At 31.7% G+C, this 17,078-nt stretch overlaps 1 protein-coding gene across 1 annotated transcript in view; it reads left to right on the top strand.

Moving 5' to 3' along the window:
* The first annotated feature begins 558 nt into the window (after nucleotides 1–558).
* Nucleotides 559–17,078, top strand: part of LOC129223434 (uncharacterized) — an 89,250-nt gene continuing 72,730 nt past the window's right edge. Inside the window, exon 1 of the mRNA XM_054858045.1 lies at nucleotides 559–944. Within this exon, the coding sequence (XP_054714020.1) occupies nucleotides 890–944 (55 nt within the window). The 5' untranslated portion in view covers nucleotides 559–889. The remainder of the gene's footprint in view (nucleotides 945–17,078) is intronic.

The raw sequence follows: 17,078 nt of genomic DNA, 5'->3' as shown, positions 1-17,078 counted from the left end.
ATATCAGCCATAAAATACCTTTATTACCGCATCCTAATCACCATTTCTATTTCTTTTTTATGGATATACCGCGTCGTAATACTTGTTCTAGAAAATCACTAGTCATAAGATGACAGTTGCAATTTTTTTGGCTATTTCCATTCCTTTCATTTGTAGAAACAAGAAGCCCAACGAGAAGGGTCCTATCGCAGTTCGTGATTGCAAGAAACATAATTTTAATTCAAGAAGTCAAAATTCAAATGATTTTTTTTTCTTTTAAATGTTTGGACACATTTCTTTTCAATAGAAACCGATTGTTTTTATTTTAATGCAAAAAATTCTTTTCGTCAAATTTACATTTCTCCCCTTCCAAATGAAAAGAAAAAGCGATTACAACTCGTCTTTCTAGTTCGCAAGAGATGATTCAATTAATTTTTCAAGACCGCAAACATCCGCGCGCTACCTTAGCCACATTCTGCATAACACCTAAGCGCCACCTATCGACAACAGTTTCACTCATGGCCCCGTTAAGAACAGAAACTTGAAGTTGAAAGTTCTTTCCCATACCAGAACCAAAACGAGGAAGGTAACGGAACGGACAGGTGGTTGGATTTCGCACGTTTCCACAGCAGCCTCAGTTAGCGGTTTATTTAACTGATGCCGTGAGAGTTGATTCTCTCTGTCATAAATGCCTCCTCTGTCGCGGGCTTCGATATGCTCAAGGATTACGGTTGTATGTGGACAGTGGAGTCCACGCCATGGAAATTTTACTGAATTCTTAGACTTTGGTGATTTTTGTGTGAGTTAAGTTATTTCAAGAGGGTCATGTGAAGACAAGTCTGCATTAGTAACCTGGCTACTGCTGCTTCGCACTATTTGTTTAGATTATTTTTCTTGCATTTTCTTCAAAATGATTTCTTATTGCTTTTCATCCAAATTTCTCTGGTGGCTGCTACTAATTTTAGGTAAGTCATGTTTGTGTTATCTTCGTTGTTGAGATTTTAAAGTATGTACTTTTAAATTTTTCGTGTTGTTACAAGAAGGAAAAAAAAAGGATAAGATGCCATGGATTTCATTTTTTAACCGTTATTATTTTTCAAAGTACTTTAATAATTTAATAAGTCTCCTAAGAAATGCTGAACTTGACTATTAATAGGAATTAAAAGGTACGTTTAATGTGTGTAGTTTCCATATTTTTAACACAAAAAATCTTATCAGAGTTATAATGCGATGAAACGTAGGGATTTTAATGAGTTTTCAAGTATATTTGCTACTTACTTCATATCGCACTCTGGCAACATAAGAGATAAAACTTGGAAAAAAAAAAAAAAAACACAGCTTTGAGAGGCAACAAAATTTTATACTGAATAACTTTCAGCTGCTTACTTTTTTTTCCTGTAATATTACAATATGCACAAATTTATTTTGAAATTTTTCCTTGCTTTTAGAAGTCTTAATCAATTTTGTATATCTTAAACATAAAAAAGTCCTCTAAATTTTAATATTTTATTGATGTGTCGCTATTTATTAAAAATTTTTATTTGCCACCACGCACCCATTATATAAACTTTGTTCTAGTTTTGTCGCAAAAAAGATAACTAAGTTTAGTTTTTGTCAATAATTAGCACGTTTTTTCAATTTTTTGAAATTAGTAACTTCTGTTGCGGGGACATATGATATTCGCATTATCTTCGCTTTTTCTGATTTAACATGTGTTGCAAGATTGTATTGTGAAGCATAATTTCTTTTAAGTATAAATTGATTATTATGGTATTTCCAACCCACTTTTGTGTCATTGACGTGACTAAACCTTTCGAAAGAAACTTAGTTTTCAGACTTCGAAAATTATCGGACGCAAAATCGCTATTTTTCAAGTAATTGAACATTTTGAAAGAAAGTATTATAGACTGAAATGTTGTTTTGTATTTCTCAGTTTTTTCGAATTCCAAAGTTGTAGAAATATTGAACGTTTTTGCATAAATATATTTTAAAAATTTTAACTTCAAAAGATAGAAGTAACTTTTATTCCAGCACACAACTTTTAGTTTTAAAAGCTAATACCAATTGCTGACACACATTGAGTAAGCGGTGGTTGCAAATTTATTTTAGTAGTTTCGATATTTTAGTGTATAAATTTCGACTGTTTTTTCAATTGTTAATTTATTTTGTGTTTTTAGTTTTTTAATGTTTATGAGAAAAATCTGCATTTACATTTTAATTAATTTTCCACTATAAGTTCAGCTATGCGTAAGCACACATATTTAATTTATGAGCTTTGACCTACGCATTTCCACTTACGTGAGCTGTCACTGTACATGAAACTTTCACCTTAACAATCGCTATTCCAGACCCATTTATGAATAACAAATTACAAATACAGATAGCGTTTTAAACAGACCTCTTCTGACTTATTCTTGACTGTATTACGAAACAATGGTTAATGCACTTTCTCCCGTGTTCCGCATATATACCCCAGGCGAGACTTTCACTTCAGATTAGACCCGCTGTTGCCAAATCATTTGAGGTAGTGACTAGGAATTAAGGAAAGAAGCGAGGATGAATTTTATTTCAGATTCGAATATCGCCAGAAAAAAAATTAAACTGATAAATTTCGTTAGAAATAAAAAAAAAAAGTGACGTTTGAAATGTTTAGTAAAACTCGGACTGCAGAGAAATAGTTGATACAGATTAATTTTATTTCGCTATTATAAATAAGATATCCTTTATCAATGAAAAGGCGCTATCATTTTCTTTGGGGAACCTGTAAATATGGGAAATGTGTTGCGTATAATTCTTCAACCGGGCCCGTAACCAATGAGTTCGTGTCTTTCACACCAGAAAACACTTTTACATTCGAACATTTTTCCATGTTTACATATATACTTATGTGAAAGTGTATGTCCCTTTCGGCTTGGTTTTATTTAGATATCTTCATAATGAAAAGATTTTTTTTTATTTAATACGTTAAGTTTTGTACAGTGCATAAGAAATATTTGGAAGTTACATACAAGTGTACCTCACCATTCACGTTACGAAAGAAATAAAAAACAGAAGTTAAGGTTTCAAGAAGAAAGGTTGTTTGATTGCACATTGTAGTATTCTTGTGGTTTGACTTTTATTGAGTTCCAAACGTAATTTTTGGATTGTTCAGTCCAGGTTTTGAGATTAGAAATAGTAATAATATTTGAGTGCAACCAAAGTTTCTTGTAGTGAGTTGTCGCTTCGTAATAGTTCTTAAACATATGTATATTAACGTAGTTGAACTAGTACAGTGGACGCCGGTTAAGTTAACCAGTGGTCAATTGAATCAACAGCTTTAATGAATCAAATCGTCAAAAAGAGTTAAATTCTGCTTTATTGAATTAGCCACTTTATAGAATCAAATCTGTTTAGAATGGAACAAACGTGATTCACATAAACGGCGGCCACTGTAATGTGGTTGAAAACGAGAGGGTTTGTTTTTACCAACATCCTCGCTGTAATCCAACAAACCTAATTCTTTAGGTCAGTGGTTCTTAAACTTTTCACGACTGAGGACCACTTGATACCCTTCCGAATCCAAAGCAGATCACATACCATATAAATAATATTTTCACATGAGATTAATTCAAAAGGTTTCTCTAAATAAATTAAATTGTACCTATAAAAATGTTGTAGATTAATTTTCACTAGCTGACCACAGGTTACATTTTCACTAGCTGACCACAGGTTGCATTTTCACTTGCTGACATGAAAACTGCTTACTGACCACAGATGGAGAATAACTATTAGATTACTCTACGCCTGTGTTTTTAGCAATCACGTCATTGTAATTGAAAGTATTTTGAGCTTCATTAAGGGTAATATTTTAGATAATAATCGACAAAAAATATGGAGTCCCTATATATTATGTCTTTTTAAATGTTAGGTATCCAAAATTTTCGTACTTGAAAGTGTCCAAAATAAATAAATATATATTTTCGATTTTTTGATTTTGAAATGTATAGAGTCCTTTACCAATAACTCTACTAGAAAAGTTTTGAAACAATCTGATTCACTGTTCTATGCGTAAGTCCTTAATCGTTGTTTCATAAGTTTGAATTTTCAGCTTAGTAAATTAATATTTTCAATGCTTAAACTTCAGAAGTTATTCTTCAAAAAACTTGACAAGTCTTTAGGGAGCTTAATGCAATCTTCTTAACATTAATAGGATGAGTTTATACAGGCATGAGAAGATAAAATACTTAAAATGACAAAGTAGCGGATATTGTTATTTACCAAGTTTTTGGATAACATATTTTTTTTCTCAAACTAATTCATTTTCAGCAAAACCAACTCTTAAGGCTGTAATGTATACTATTGAGTGGGACAAAACAATTTTACGACAAACTATTCTATAAAAAAGGAAAAATAATTTTAAACGTTGATTTTTTTAATAAAAATCAAATTTAAATTTTCTGTTAAATGTATTTTTAATTTTAATGCGTAAGTAAAAAACTTGAAGCATAAAAAAAAAGACTTAAGGAGTAAAATGTTTGAAAAACGTGTTCCTAAAACGAGATTTAAATTGATGAGAATTTTCCTGAATATATGACATCCTTTCTAAACATATTTAACGAAGGCATTCGGAAATATTATTGGAGTACAATCGCATATAACTTTTTTACATGTTTTCCAAATAATTTTCAATGCATTATTATCCTGGTTACATTTTTTCTTTACCTTGATATGGACTGGAAGATAAACATTTTAATTCATTTATGGAATCGCATTGATGAAAAACACTGCAAAATGCGGAATTAAATGTATTTTCTTCAGTACTTCGATTAAACTAAATTTTCATTTCGTAAGAATGAAATGGTTTTTATGCCTGATAATTAATGCATTGAGGGAGCATCTTAACCTCAAAAAGATGCGTACAGTATGTGCTTGGTCTGTTTTCATCGCATCGGCGGTAATCTTCATAAATATTAAATATTTTCAAACTGATAATTGATTTACTTCATAATTGATCTTAGTTGTCTAACAATTCGTTGAGCAATCTTACTTCACTTACTAAACAATAAAACAAGTATTGACATGCTGTTAAGTCAATTTTTTCCCTTCATAAGTGTTAAACTTTTTTTTCGAAAAAGTGATATTAAAAACAAGTTTATAATTGGATAACTTGATCAATTGATTTTTAATGAATAACGAAGATGGCTAGAAAAATTTTTCATCAAAATGGAATACTTTCGAATTTTAGGCAACAGCATGCCTAATTAAAAAAAAGTTTAAAGAACAGTTTGTGCTTATTACAAAGAACAGAAATGAGCAGATGAAAATGATGAATGGTAGCTCAGATTTCAATAGACACATATATAAAAGTACACATAATCAATCACTATAAATAATTAAACATATGAGCAATTTGACACTCTGTTTTCTATGTGTCGGTCTCTAAGACTTGAGTTGTCAGATTAAGTTTTGAAAATAGCCAAAACTACATAAAACTAGCCAAAAATAGTTGGCATTTGGAAGAACTGCACCACCTTTTGACAATTTTAAAAGCTTCAATTGTACTACCACACTTACATATTTATAGTACATTCTCCGTATTTTTACCCACAAGGTAATATAGTAACTGCTACGCTGATATTATTTTGATTTGCCAAGTGTGATAATTCAAGAAAGCCAAATTGGCTAATGTTTGCCAGATATGGTAAAAACTTTCTATACACTGATCTACTAATCGCGTACTAGTGTTTAAAGTTGGACGATTAGTTAATTCTATTTTTTCAGTTACGTGACTAACTTGATCGCCGCTCTATTTTATCTGGAGCTCAAATTTCGTACCCTTTTTTTTCTTTTTCTTTTTTTTTTTTTTTTTCAATTTGCTAACTTACAGAAAGCGGGATAGTTCTGCGTCTCTACGCAATGTTCGGGGACAATGTGACAGGCTGCGTGAAAACGGAGCGTATCGTTACTGAAGGAATAAATAACCCACAAATTTCTTTTAATGGAGTTGGAAAGACATTTTTGTATAGTAAACAGATTGCTTTGTTTTTTTAATAGCAGTAAAAATTTCTTCCTGAGAGTGGGGGGCTGGGGGGAGTGAGGTTATCACAATCTATAATTGTGTTCAGGGTTTCCATTTACTTTCAGATAAGGGTTATCACTTTTTTAAAGAATAAACCAGTCTGCAGTAGAACTCATACTCTTTGATGCAAAATTAGAAAATTAATTATTTTTATCAACTCTTGGAAACGATTTTGCACACATAAAATTTTTTTAAAAATATTTTTAACTCAAACTCGTTAAACTTTAGTAATTTCCGCAGAGTCAAAATCGACTAGTTGAAATAATTTACGGTTCAAATATTTACCTGGTATTTTTTGCATTGTTTTGTTATTAATTTCACCCCTCTTATTTAAAAAATATTTATTTATTCATCACATATCAACAACGGGTTTGTAAATACAATTTAAAATTAGTTCAGGGCTACAGAGTAATTTAATTTCAATATGTCCTTTATCAAAAGAAAGCTCTCTGTCATGTATTGATGAAAGCACACTATTTACAGTGATAAGTCGATCAACACAGAAAAGATTCCGAGTTTATTTTCAATTTATTTCTCCTAGCACTTTATCCACTATCGTTGTTTTTTTTTCAAATATAAGCATTTTTTCAATCGCACCCTAAATTGTCAATGTCCCTCGAGTTTCAGGATTATTGATCTTATACTTTTTCTAGTTTGTTGTGTTGGATCTCACAACAAACGCTTGTACACTTTTGCCCAGCTTTACAGATAGTTCACAAAAAATATTGTAAAGTGTAAATGTGTTAAATACTAAAAAGGAAATGACAGCTAGGGCAAGTAAGAAGCGACAGTACTCCATATTTAGCTGTTTATTGCAACAAAAGTGTATAAACTCTTCTAGACCGTCCCCCCCCCCTCCCCTTTTCATTGCCAGGTTTTTCAACTTTCAACTTATCCATCTTCACTTTGATTTAAAAAAAAATACGCATTAATAAAATACAAGTCTTACAAAATACAATTTTCTGGTCAACAAAAATAATACAATCTCTTTAGATAATATTCGATTTTGATTAACTAAGCAGAAATGTGTCAACGACTGATTGATTGGTGCCCATTTGTGACCCATTGTAATCTTTTCCTGGTAAACATAAATAATTCAATCAGGTTGATCCAAATATAATTTTTTTTTCTGTTAGACTACAGTCAATATAGAAATTCCTTGTAATCTATTTGTAGAAGTTTTTGACATTTCGATTTTTTTTTCACACAGTGAAATAAATTGTTGCGCCAAATTAGTTCAAGTTTCAAACAGAGGTTATTTCAGGAGTTTTACTGTATAACAATTCTATGAATCTTTCGTTGAAGATTAAAAAAAAAAAAAAAAAACTTTTGATAAAATACTTTTTGAACAATGGTTTAAGGTAATGAAACATTAAGTTCTTCTATTTTTAATAACTATAGATTTATTTTGATAAGATATCCCTTACTATGAAATGGAAATGTCTATACTATATTTTCCATGTTTGTAAGGCGTAGTCTAAGCTTTTAACTATGATGTTCCAGCATTTAAAAAGCCGTGACATAAGAGCAAAAGAAAATTCCCCAAACCGCGACTTAAAAAAAGCCTATGGATAATTTGGTTGAAGATTCAAAACTTTTTCCTGAGTTAAATGGATCCTATTTCGAAAAAAAAAAAAAACATTAGCTTTAAAAACATATTACCACGATTATTCTAAAAATAAGGAATACCGTATAATAACACAAAATTGAAGATTACTGTGTACAAGTGTCACGGGGAGTTACAAAATTTCAATGCAAAATAAGTGAGTTGTGGATGAAAAGACATCCAACAAAAGTTCGGTTATTTTCGGATATACATGTTTATCTTTACTAATAATAAAGTTGAAAGTCTCTCTGTCCGGATCTCTGTCTTTCAGGATCTCTGTGACGCGCATAGCGCCTCTACCGTTCATCCGATTTTCATTAAACTTGGTACATAGTTAGTTTGTAGCAAGGGGGTGTGCACCTCGAAGCGATTTTTCAAAAATTCGATTTTTTTCTTTTTCTATTTCAATTTTAAGAATTTTTCCGAACAAATTATCACCACATGGAGTAGTAAATTACGAAATCATAACGTGAAACCGTAATATGGGCGAGCCATTTAACATAGCGAATTGGCGAGGAATTCATTATCCATTATTTGTTACTATACAGGTGGACCAAATGATCTTTTAATTTTCTACTACAGGCAAAGCCGTGCGGGTACCACTAGTATAAAAACAGTCATTGTGGTGAAATAAAACAGGTTAGGCTTATGAACTGTAAAGCAGCAATGCTCAACCTGGAATAAAAGGACCGTCTACCAAGCTTTTCAAGAAGGTATCATTTGCTACTTTAATTAACCAAATGTAAGGTTGGTGCGGAAATTAAAGTCTGTCGGCTAATAAGGCCTAAACGACAAAAATACAATTTTAAATGTTCGTATCCACTCAAGGACGCACTCGTAGGTAGCTAGCACTCATAGATGGCACTTCATACTGGTCGCGACGTGTCACCCACTTGTTGCGACCAGTGCGACCCGATTGCTTTGCGCGGAGCGGTTGTGCAACATGAGTAATAAAAAAATCGTCCGACTGAATGTCAAATTATTTTTGTAATATTACACTTTCAGATATAGTTCAGCACTCCAGTTATCTGTTGTCAATGCTTTTATTGATCTCTTATGTCTGAATTATGTATATAAACCAATTGTTGTACTTTTGTGTACTTTGTACACGATGTCAGTGGCTAATAAGGCCTACCAAATTTGGTTTTAGGTAGTGATTGCAATATCGGTATACTGAATACCGGTATTTCGAGCACTTTTGCAATTTCGTAATACCGGTATTTGCTGAGGTAAAATACCGGTATTTTCGGTATTAGCTGAAAATAAGTTTCAATTTAACTTATATCTACTTATACTTTAAATGTAGATTTCTTTTTCCATGATACAGAACCGAAATAAATCTATTGATGTAAAAATTTGGCTTCAAAAGCTAAAACTAATAGAATATCATCAAACAAAAGTTGCGGAAAGATTGCAAAATGATATTTTCATAATTAGCTTGTGAGATGAATCGCATTTTTCTGCACAATGTTTTTATTTTTCTATTTCCCCGATTACTCGCTTTCCCTTTTGTGGAAGTTAATTTCTAGTCTAATTTCGAAGGTGTTTTTTCCTACGAATAATTAATAGGGTCTGGTGGGGTAAAGTGGTCATAAAATCGTAGGTTTTCAACTTTGGTGGATAATAAATACAACAAATAATTTAAACACCTCAACTTTTTTTGTTGTTATTTTACATTGCATTATTAAAGAACAGTACATTGAAGTTTAGAAAAAAAATATTGATTTAATTAGTTTTATAACATTTTCTTTTCTCCTTGTATTTATGACCACTTTACCCCATGGGATGGGGGAAAGTGGGCATAGCATGGGGTAAAGTGGTCATAGTTAAAAATAAATGCAAATCCGTATTAAATAACCTTAATATTTGTATATTTCAGTTATTTTTATGGTTACAAGTATATGCACTAAAATATACGTGTATTCACGAGTATATACGTGTCGTGTAAACATGAGTAATCACGTTCATATATGAGTAGATACCGTGCATACCTGAGTATATACATGTATAGTAGACGTATATACGCATATATGTACAAGTGTACATGTGGGTATATACATAACTGTACATAAATGTATATACGGGTATACACGAGTTAATTCGTGGATGCATCCAGTGCGTGTTTGTACGTGTCTACTCACGTATATGCACATATATATGGAAGCACGAGTATATACGTATGTATACGTGTAAACACAATTATATACCTGAAAAAACGTATATACGTACATTTATGTGTCCGTACATACTCGTCAACCAGTACATATATGTATTCACGAGTATATACGCTTACATACGTGTATGCCTACAGAGTGAATCCAAGCTCTTGAGCAAAAATCTGAGGGGTGTGAGAGGTGAGGATAAAAAGCAAAGAATAATAAGGAGTTTATGGTGTTACATGCACACAAAGCCAGAAACTGATGGATGCAAAACAGGTCAAAAAATTTTTACACAAAGATGATTTTACTCAAAATTTAGTTTTTAAGAAATATTTAGAGCACTTTTTAAAAGTTACGGCCCGTAGTAGTTTTAATACACGCATCGCAACAAAGACGCAGCGACAGATGAATGTTTTTCAAAAGTCTCGTTATTAAAACAGAGTGCTTTGTGATTGCAACGCATGCATTACAGCTGAGGGCCGCAAATTTCTTCAATCGCTTTAAAACCTTCTTACTACCTAAAATGTTGTGCAAAATTCTCTTAGTGTAACAAATTTGTGACCTGTTTTGCATCCATCAGTCTTTGGCTTTGCGTGCATGTAGCGCGTCAGCATTGTGTTTGTGACCATATGTTCCTTGTGATTCTTGCTTCTTATCCTCCCCTCTAACACTTGGTAAAAATTTTCCCAAGAGTTTAAACTAACCCTGTATACTTGTATGTCATATGCTTGTATGTAAGTATCTACTCGAGTACGTACGTGTATATACGTGTCTACCTGAGTATATAAGTGTTCGTATACATACGAGTAAAAGCAAGTATATACTTGTATAGTCGAATGTATATCTGCATAGATAAAAAATACCCATATCGCAGATACCCATATACGTATTTATTGGTGCATTTATGTGAATACGTTTGTATACGTGCCTACACGAGTATATGCGTATGCATACGTATATACTCGTATATTTAACCCCATTTACGGTAAAAACAATACATATTAAGTGAAATTAATATTTAATTCATATGTGCCTTATACTTAAAGATTAAGTGACATTAGAAGAACAATATTCGTTAAGCCTAATATTATGACCACTTTACCCCATCTTACTGAAATTGTTCTAAAAAATGATCTAAAATATATTCAGCTAACTGCTAATGAGTAAGCAATCTTAAGACATGTAGGAAGCTTCCTGTGCCGTCAATCTGTTCATAATTCTAACAAACAAAATTTCCCAAAGAAGTTAAAAGAGGTGTTTAGATTTTTAAAATTTTCATCTTTACACAAAATATTTTTTTTACCAAATAAAATTTTGCCAGGTTTGGAAATTTTGTATTCAAAATGTAGTTTCTAACTCCCCGAACCTAAAATAAAATTTTCACATTCATTCGAACATTTATTTCCAAGCTATAGTCATTTATTTGACGTATGACCACTTTACCCCATTGACCACTTTCCCCCACCAGACCCTATTAATTAATATTACAATTTGTTGATTCGGATACATAGTTTTTTATTCCAAATCTCCCCTTAATTACCCGTATCTACCTAAGTGTAGTTTGTGTTAGCTCTCAAATGTATTTATCTCTATGTTATAAGTTTTTCAAAAGAGTTAAGTTATTTAACAATTAATAGAGATTCACAGACACCAAGAATCTAAATATGAAATTACAACATCGTAAATAAGTACAAAGAAAGCAAAACAAGTATTTCAAACAAAAAGAGTTAATAACTTAATCACATACCGATCAGCATTGTCTGTAAATATTTTACGAAATGAGAAAAAAATGTATGATACGAAATTTTGTAGAAACAAAACAAAGAATAAGCTTACAGAAATTTGACTAAAGAAAGTTCAAAGAAATATTTTTAGTTAAAAATAGGCTAATGATATTCATTGTTGATCCTTTACCTTGAATCATTAAACCTTTTTTATTATACTATGCGCGAGAAGATTTATATGTGTCACAGCAACAACGGCACTTCGGTAATCAATTTTCTTCTCTAAAAAAATTGTTTTTGCTCTCATCTTTAATATCGAATCTAAAGAAGGGGATTTCTTTTGCAATCAATTTACGAGGATTGGTATTTGAATGTGTAGTTTATCCGTTACGCCTTTGTTAAGTCACGGAGTCTGAGCGACCTTGCAAAATGTTCGACATTTCCTGGTAAAATATGCCCGCGAAACAAAAACAATAAATGTCGAGCAAAAACTTCTTTTTCTACCAACTTCGAGTTTCCTTCAAGGTTGGTTCGCCTAAAGAATTTGAATTGCAGAAATACTAAATTGAGGAACGATGTTAAATTCTTTTTTTTTTTTTTTCGAAAGAGGTTGTTTTTCTGTTTTAATCAACTAATTTTCCTCTCTCCTAAGAGGAATAAAGGGGTGAAAAATTTTCTTTTCCCACTAACTAGCGGAGTGGGGTGTCTTATATGAAAAAAAGACTTGCATTCAAACTAGGGTTGTATCTTAGGATCTGGTTGACAGAGTTTAAATTTCCTTCTCGATATTGTTCAAAACTATTCCAAAAAATGGTTTAAATAAAAAATTTTTGCTGAAAAAAATTACTGTTAAAAATATACATAGATATTTTTTTTTAATTTCATTTTGAAAATGAAGTAATTCTTTTTGAACAGTTGTTTCAACTTAGTGTATTTTCAAAGTAGTTACTGCGCGCATTTTTTTTTTTTTTTTTTTTTTGTAAAATAACGCAACGTTTTCTTTCCGATTTTGAATACCCGTGGCTAATAAAAACATCAATTCTTTAAATTAAGTACTAAACTCTGTTTAACGTATTTTATGAGTGTCGAAAAAATATGAATTCAAGAAGCGGGACTTAAAAAGTGCATATCTGTGTACACGCATCTATTCTTTTGCGTTGTTAAGAAAGCATCGAATATTTAACATAGGTGGATTTTTTCCTTTATTTAATTTATTCGCCATGCTTTATATTTGCTCATGTTAATGAAATAACAGCACTTCCGCAATGAAACAATCTATTGTAACAAGAATCAATAGAATAATTTTATCATATAGTTTATTGATCATATAGTTTTAACGAGAAATGTATCACTTTCAGAAGAATCACAGGTTGTCGACATAAATAATTATATATATATATCATTGCTATTGAAATATTAATGTAAATGACATGCTATGCTGAGTAAAAACACACTTAAGTTCGTAAGATTTGAAGATTGCACATTGCACACATATAGTTTTAAACCCTTGTTAACCAATATACCCCATTCCCCCAAATAAGGTGCAAAGGTCTGCTATTGTGTGAAGTGGTTGTCACAAATTATTTTTTAATGAAGATTAGTTCCGTAAATACAAATCAGGGTACCTAGGATCCGTAAAAAATGTTACATTTTTTATTTCTTTCACGAAATTTATTGTTTGCTTAAAACTTTCAATATCTTAATTCCGCGCCTTATTTTGACCATTTTTGCAAGAAGTACGCATCTAGAATAGCTGTTGCTAAAATAGAGATAGATATTGCAAAACTCCATTTTTCTCTCTGAAGAAATGATTTTTTTAACTCCAAATCACGATCATGAATTTTCCTCCGAAAACTTGTGCCTTAATTTCGCCGATATTGAGGTGGGTGTAAAATTGACTTCCACTTGGCTTTTTTTTTTTTCAAGAACTGAAAAAAATATATTACAACAAATAAAAGTAATAACGCTTAGCAGTAAATGTGTTGGGAGTCATAATGTTATGTAAGGCAATTGATTTCTCATGAAATGCGGAATATTGTTCATCGTTAAAATTAGTTTTGTGTATGAAATTATCTTATTAAATACGTTTTAAAAGCATTGTACTTGATATAGAGAAAAGTTTTCTGCTTTTGAAAACTTTTCCTTTAAGCTCTATAGCAAAAAAAATTTGTTTTCCTCTCATTAATAAGCAAGCTTACTTGCTCGCTTACATTCGACTTTTTTTTTTTTCAAACTTTAATTAAGGGAAAGTTTTGTAAGACACGTTTCTCATTGAAATGCCGTCGACACATGTCTCGTCTAAGCTGCTTCTTAATCTCATCTCTAGTTTTTACGTCCGACGCATTTTAAAGACATATTAGAAGAAAGCACGTATTTAGCATTCGGAACAAAGTTGCTTTTGGCTCTTAATCTTGAAATAGAAATAGTGTAACTTCGTAAGTATGCGACTATGACGAACTATTTTTGATCTCTGTGCTTATTTTCTTTTTAATAAGTTTAACTGAATACTTCATTAAGTGGCCAAACAGAAACTGTTTCTTTTTAAATCTACGAGGTGTCTATGTAAAAAGGTGGGGGGGGGGGGGCATAAGATTCAACTGGGGAGCAACGAGACGGAATCCCGTTTAGGAAAATCATCCTCATAATTTTACCAATGTAGTTACATAATACTTGAACGTTTTATAAGCATCTAGGCTAACTAGTTTTAAATTATATAATATATGCTTCTTCATTTTATGTTTTTTGCTCTTTTCTGTGCTCTTATCTTGTAAATCTTGCAAATGGGAAATGCTAAAGAAAAAAACCGAAATTTTTCATGATAGTAAAAAAAATTCTTTAAAATAGTTTTTAAAATTTTTGAAATGTAAACTTTGCAATTTTAGTGTAATATTTCTATAGCTTTTGCTATCTTTTGCATGTTTTATTGATTTGGAGTCATATATGTATTAGGGTGGTCCTTATTTATATGGGAAATTTTTTTTCCGGAATTCAACAAGTGACGCCCCCTAGTTTTGTGACACTATAATAAAATGTAACGTGTGCAAAATTTGAACTCGATCGTTAAATAACACGTGCCCCTAGGCCGTTGAACTTTAACACGTTTGATAATTTTCCCACAAATCTTCGAGTTTTTACTTCAGAGCCAGTACATCGTTTCTCCTAGGTTTGCAAAATATTTTTACAGTGAGGTAGCACTAAAATTAATCTTTTTAATTACTTTTTATCATCTAAAGATTTTAAGTTGAATAAGAATGAAATAAAGCTTTAGAAACTTTCCTTAATCGTACGCTTTTCTCAATGTATCTTGATAGTGTGTATTTTTTCCGATGGTCTTGGACGGTCTGTACTTTGTGACTCATATTTGGTAAATTAGTTGTGAAATTCTTCGATTAATATTGTGCTCCTCTTTCAGTTGTATCAGTCACAATTTCCAGTATTTTAACGATTTCTCTTCCCTTTAAATAGATTCCTTCATTTTGTCGTGAATCAGAACCAAATGGGAAAAAAACTTTTATTTGTAACTTATCAAACAGTTTTATTGACTCCAAATTGATTCTATAAAGAGGAAGATCTTTACTAAGAACGTATTCCAAATCATCTGCTGTTATCTGAAATTTGTTATAAACAGTCATGAGACAAGTCTTCGTTATTACAAGCATTTTTTGGACTAGTCTTTTCCTATCTTCGAAGTTAATTCCTTCATCCAATACGGACAAAGCTACTAGTTTATCCCCTGCTGCATGTTTGTCGTCATTTTGTACACTGCTAGTTTTTCAGCCATATTATATTATTCAAAGGAGCCTCGATTGGGTTGCTGCGAAAAACCATATCTTCACACAGCATTTAATTGTAAAACAGCATTGAATTGCTTTCTTTTCATGTAAGGTCAATTTAAATTGTTTCCTAAATATAAAATTTTCAAACAAATTTCTTTTGCCACCCATGTGGCTCAGGGATAAGCTCCAGGTTACCGAAAACATATCCCTGTAGGAGGAAATTCACCAGGAAATATTACAAGTTATGAGAACTCTCTGTAATCTTTCCCAATTCCGTTTTTTACGAACAATAATATGTCATCAACTTCGTCTTTTAGAATTTAAGTGGTATGTGTACTTAATTAAAATGTTATAAGTTCTGAATGATGGAGATCTTTCCACAAAGTTTTAAAGCGCTTAAATAATTGAATATCTGATCTAGAACTAAGAAAGGCAAGAACTTCATTAAGGACACACTCTGCAGTACGATTTCAAGTGCATGATGATGGCAATCCAAATGTAATATCTCACCGTTCAGTTTTTGCTGTAAAAAATTGCATGCACAATTTATATGGTTGGTATTGCAAGTAGTTGTATCAAACACTACAGCTAGAGCAGTTAGCAATAAAGAGCTATCATTTAAGATATTATATAAAAGAAGAAATATCTAAGGAATTCCGAGTAGCTGTTCAATATTAGGACTTGAAGCTATCACGATAATCCTGTAGGCGTTCTTTCTCCAGTTACATCTGGATGTAGCTTTGTATCCCAGTAAATAACTACAAAATCTAAATTTAAATTCATGTAATTTAATTTTACCTCTCATAAATTTTATCTTGCTCTCTTGAGGAATGTACGATTGATCACTAGGTCGTTTGGATTTAAATTTACTGCATCTAAATAGGCTGTAAACAAGATCTTTATCCATAATATGGCATTTGTCTAACAGTGATGAAAGGCAAGATGATATCAATAGTTGGTAAGCTTTTTTGCATTGTAGTAGACCAGCTGTAGAAAACAAAAGTTCAACAGGGTAGGATAGATACCCATTTCGGTTTCTAAATATTGTGAATCGCAAGAATTGCTTATATTTATAGCATTGAAACCTTGCGACTCTATTTGCCACACCTATTACATACACAGGAGATTTTGTAAATCAACAACCCCAAAGCCTGGAGGAGGCAATTTGTTGTTGTCAAAGATTATTCATTAATGTCCCCTGCCGCTTGGTTGAAACAAGCGCAGAAAAGCATTACGCTTGACCCAAGGCCATTGGTGTACATGTACCCTCTGTAATATGTAAAATTTTACAGAATGAAAGTGGGAGTATGGTCAGTCTGGAAGTAGCAACACCTATTGAGGTTCAAAATTACTTTAAATATAAAACGTTAGAATATTTTTACATAAAAATGAGAAAATCTGCAATTTTTTTCTTCGAAGTTCAAAGAAGGAGGCTCTAGGGGCACATGTTCATGGATTCATGGATTGACTTAAAATTTTGCAAGGATCATTTATTTGTATAATGGAACAAATTGAGAGGGCGTCGCGTAAAATACCTGGAACATCAAGAATAAGGACCACTCTAATATGTGCGCAATTAGAGTACTTTATTTCTTTAAAAATGACCCTTAGGAAATGTTCACGAAAAGTTGAAAAATCAGCTGGTGTTACACGGAATAAAAATAAGCTGGGAATCTGGCTGAGCGCAGCTTGCCAAAAAGTATTTTGAATTTAATTTCTTTTATATTAGCCTTTATAAACTTAATGAAGTAACTAAATGTACCTTTTTAAGTAAAA

Source organism: Uloborus diversus, chromosome 5 (genome assembly GCF_026930045.1).
Source record: "Uloborus diversus isolate 005 chromosome 5, Udiv.v.3.1, whole genome shotgun sequence".
Taxonomy (NCBI): Eukaryota; Metazoa; Arthropoda; class Arachnida; order Araneae; family Uloboridae; genus Uloborus; species Uloborus diversus.
Note: the sequence above shows the minus strand (reverse complement) of the source record. Positions and strands in the feature narration are given on the sequence as shown.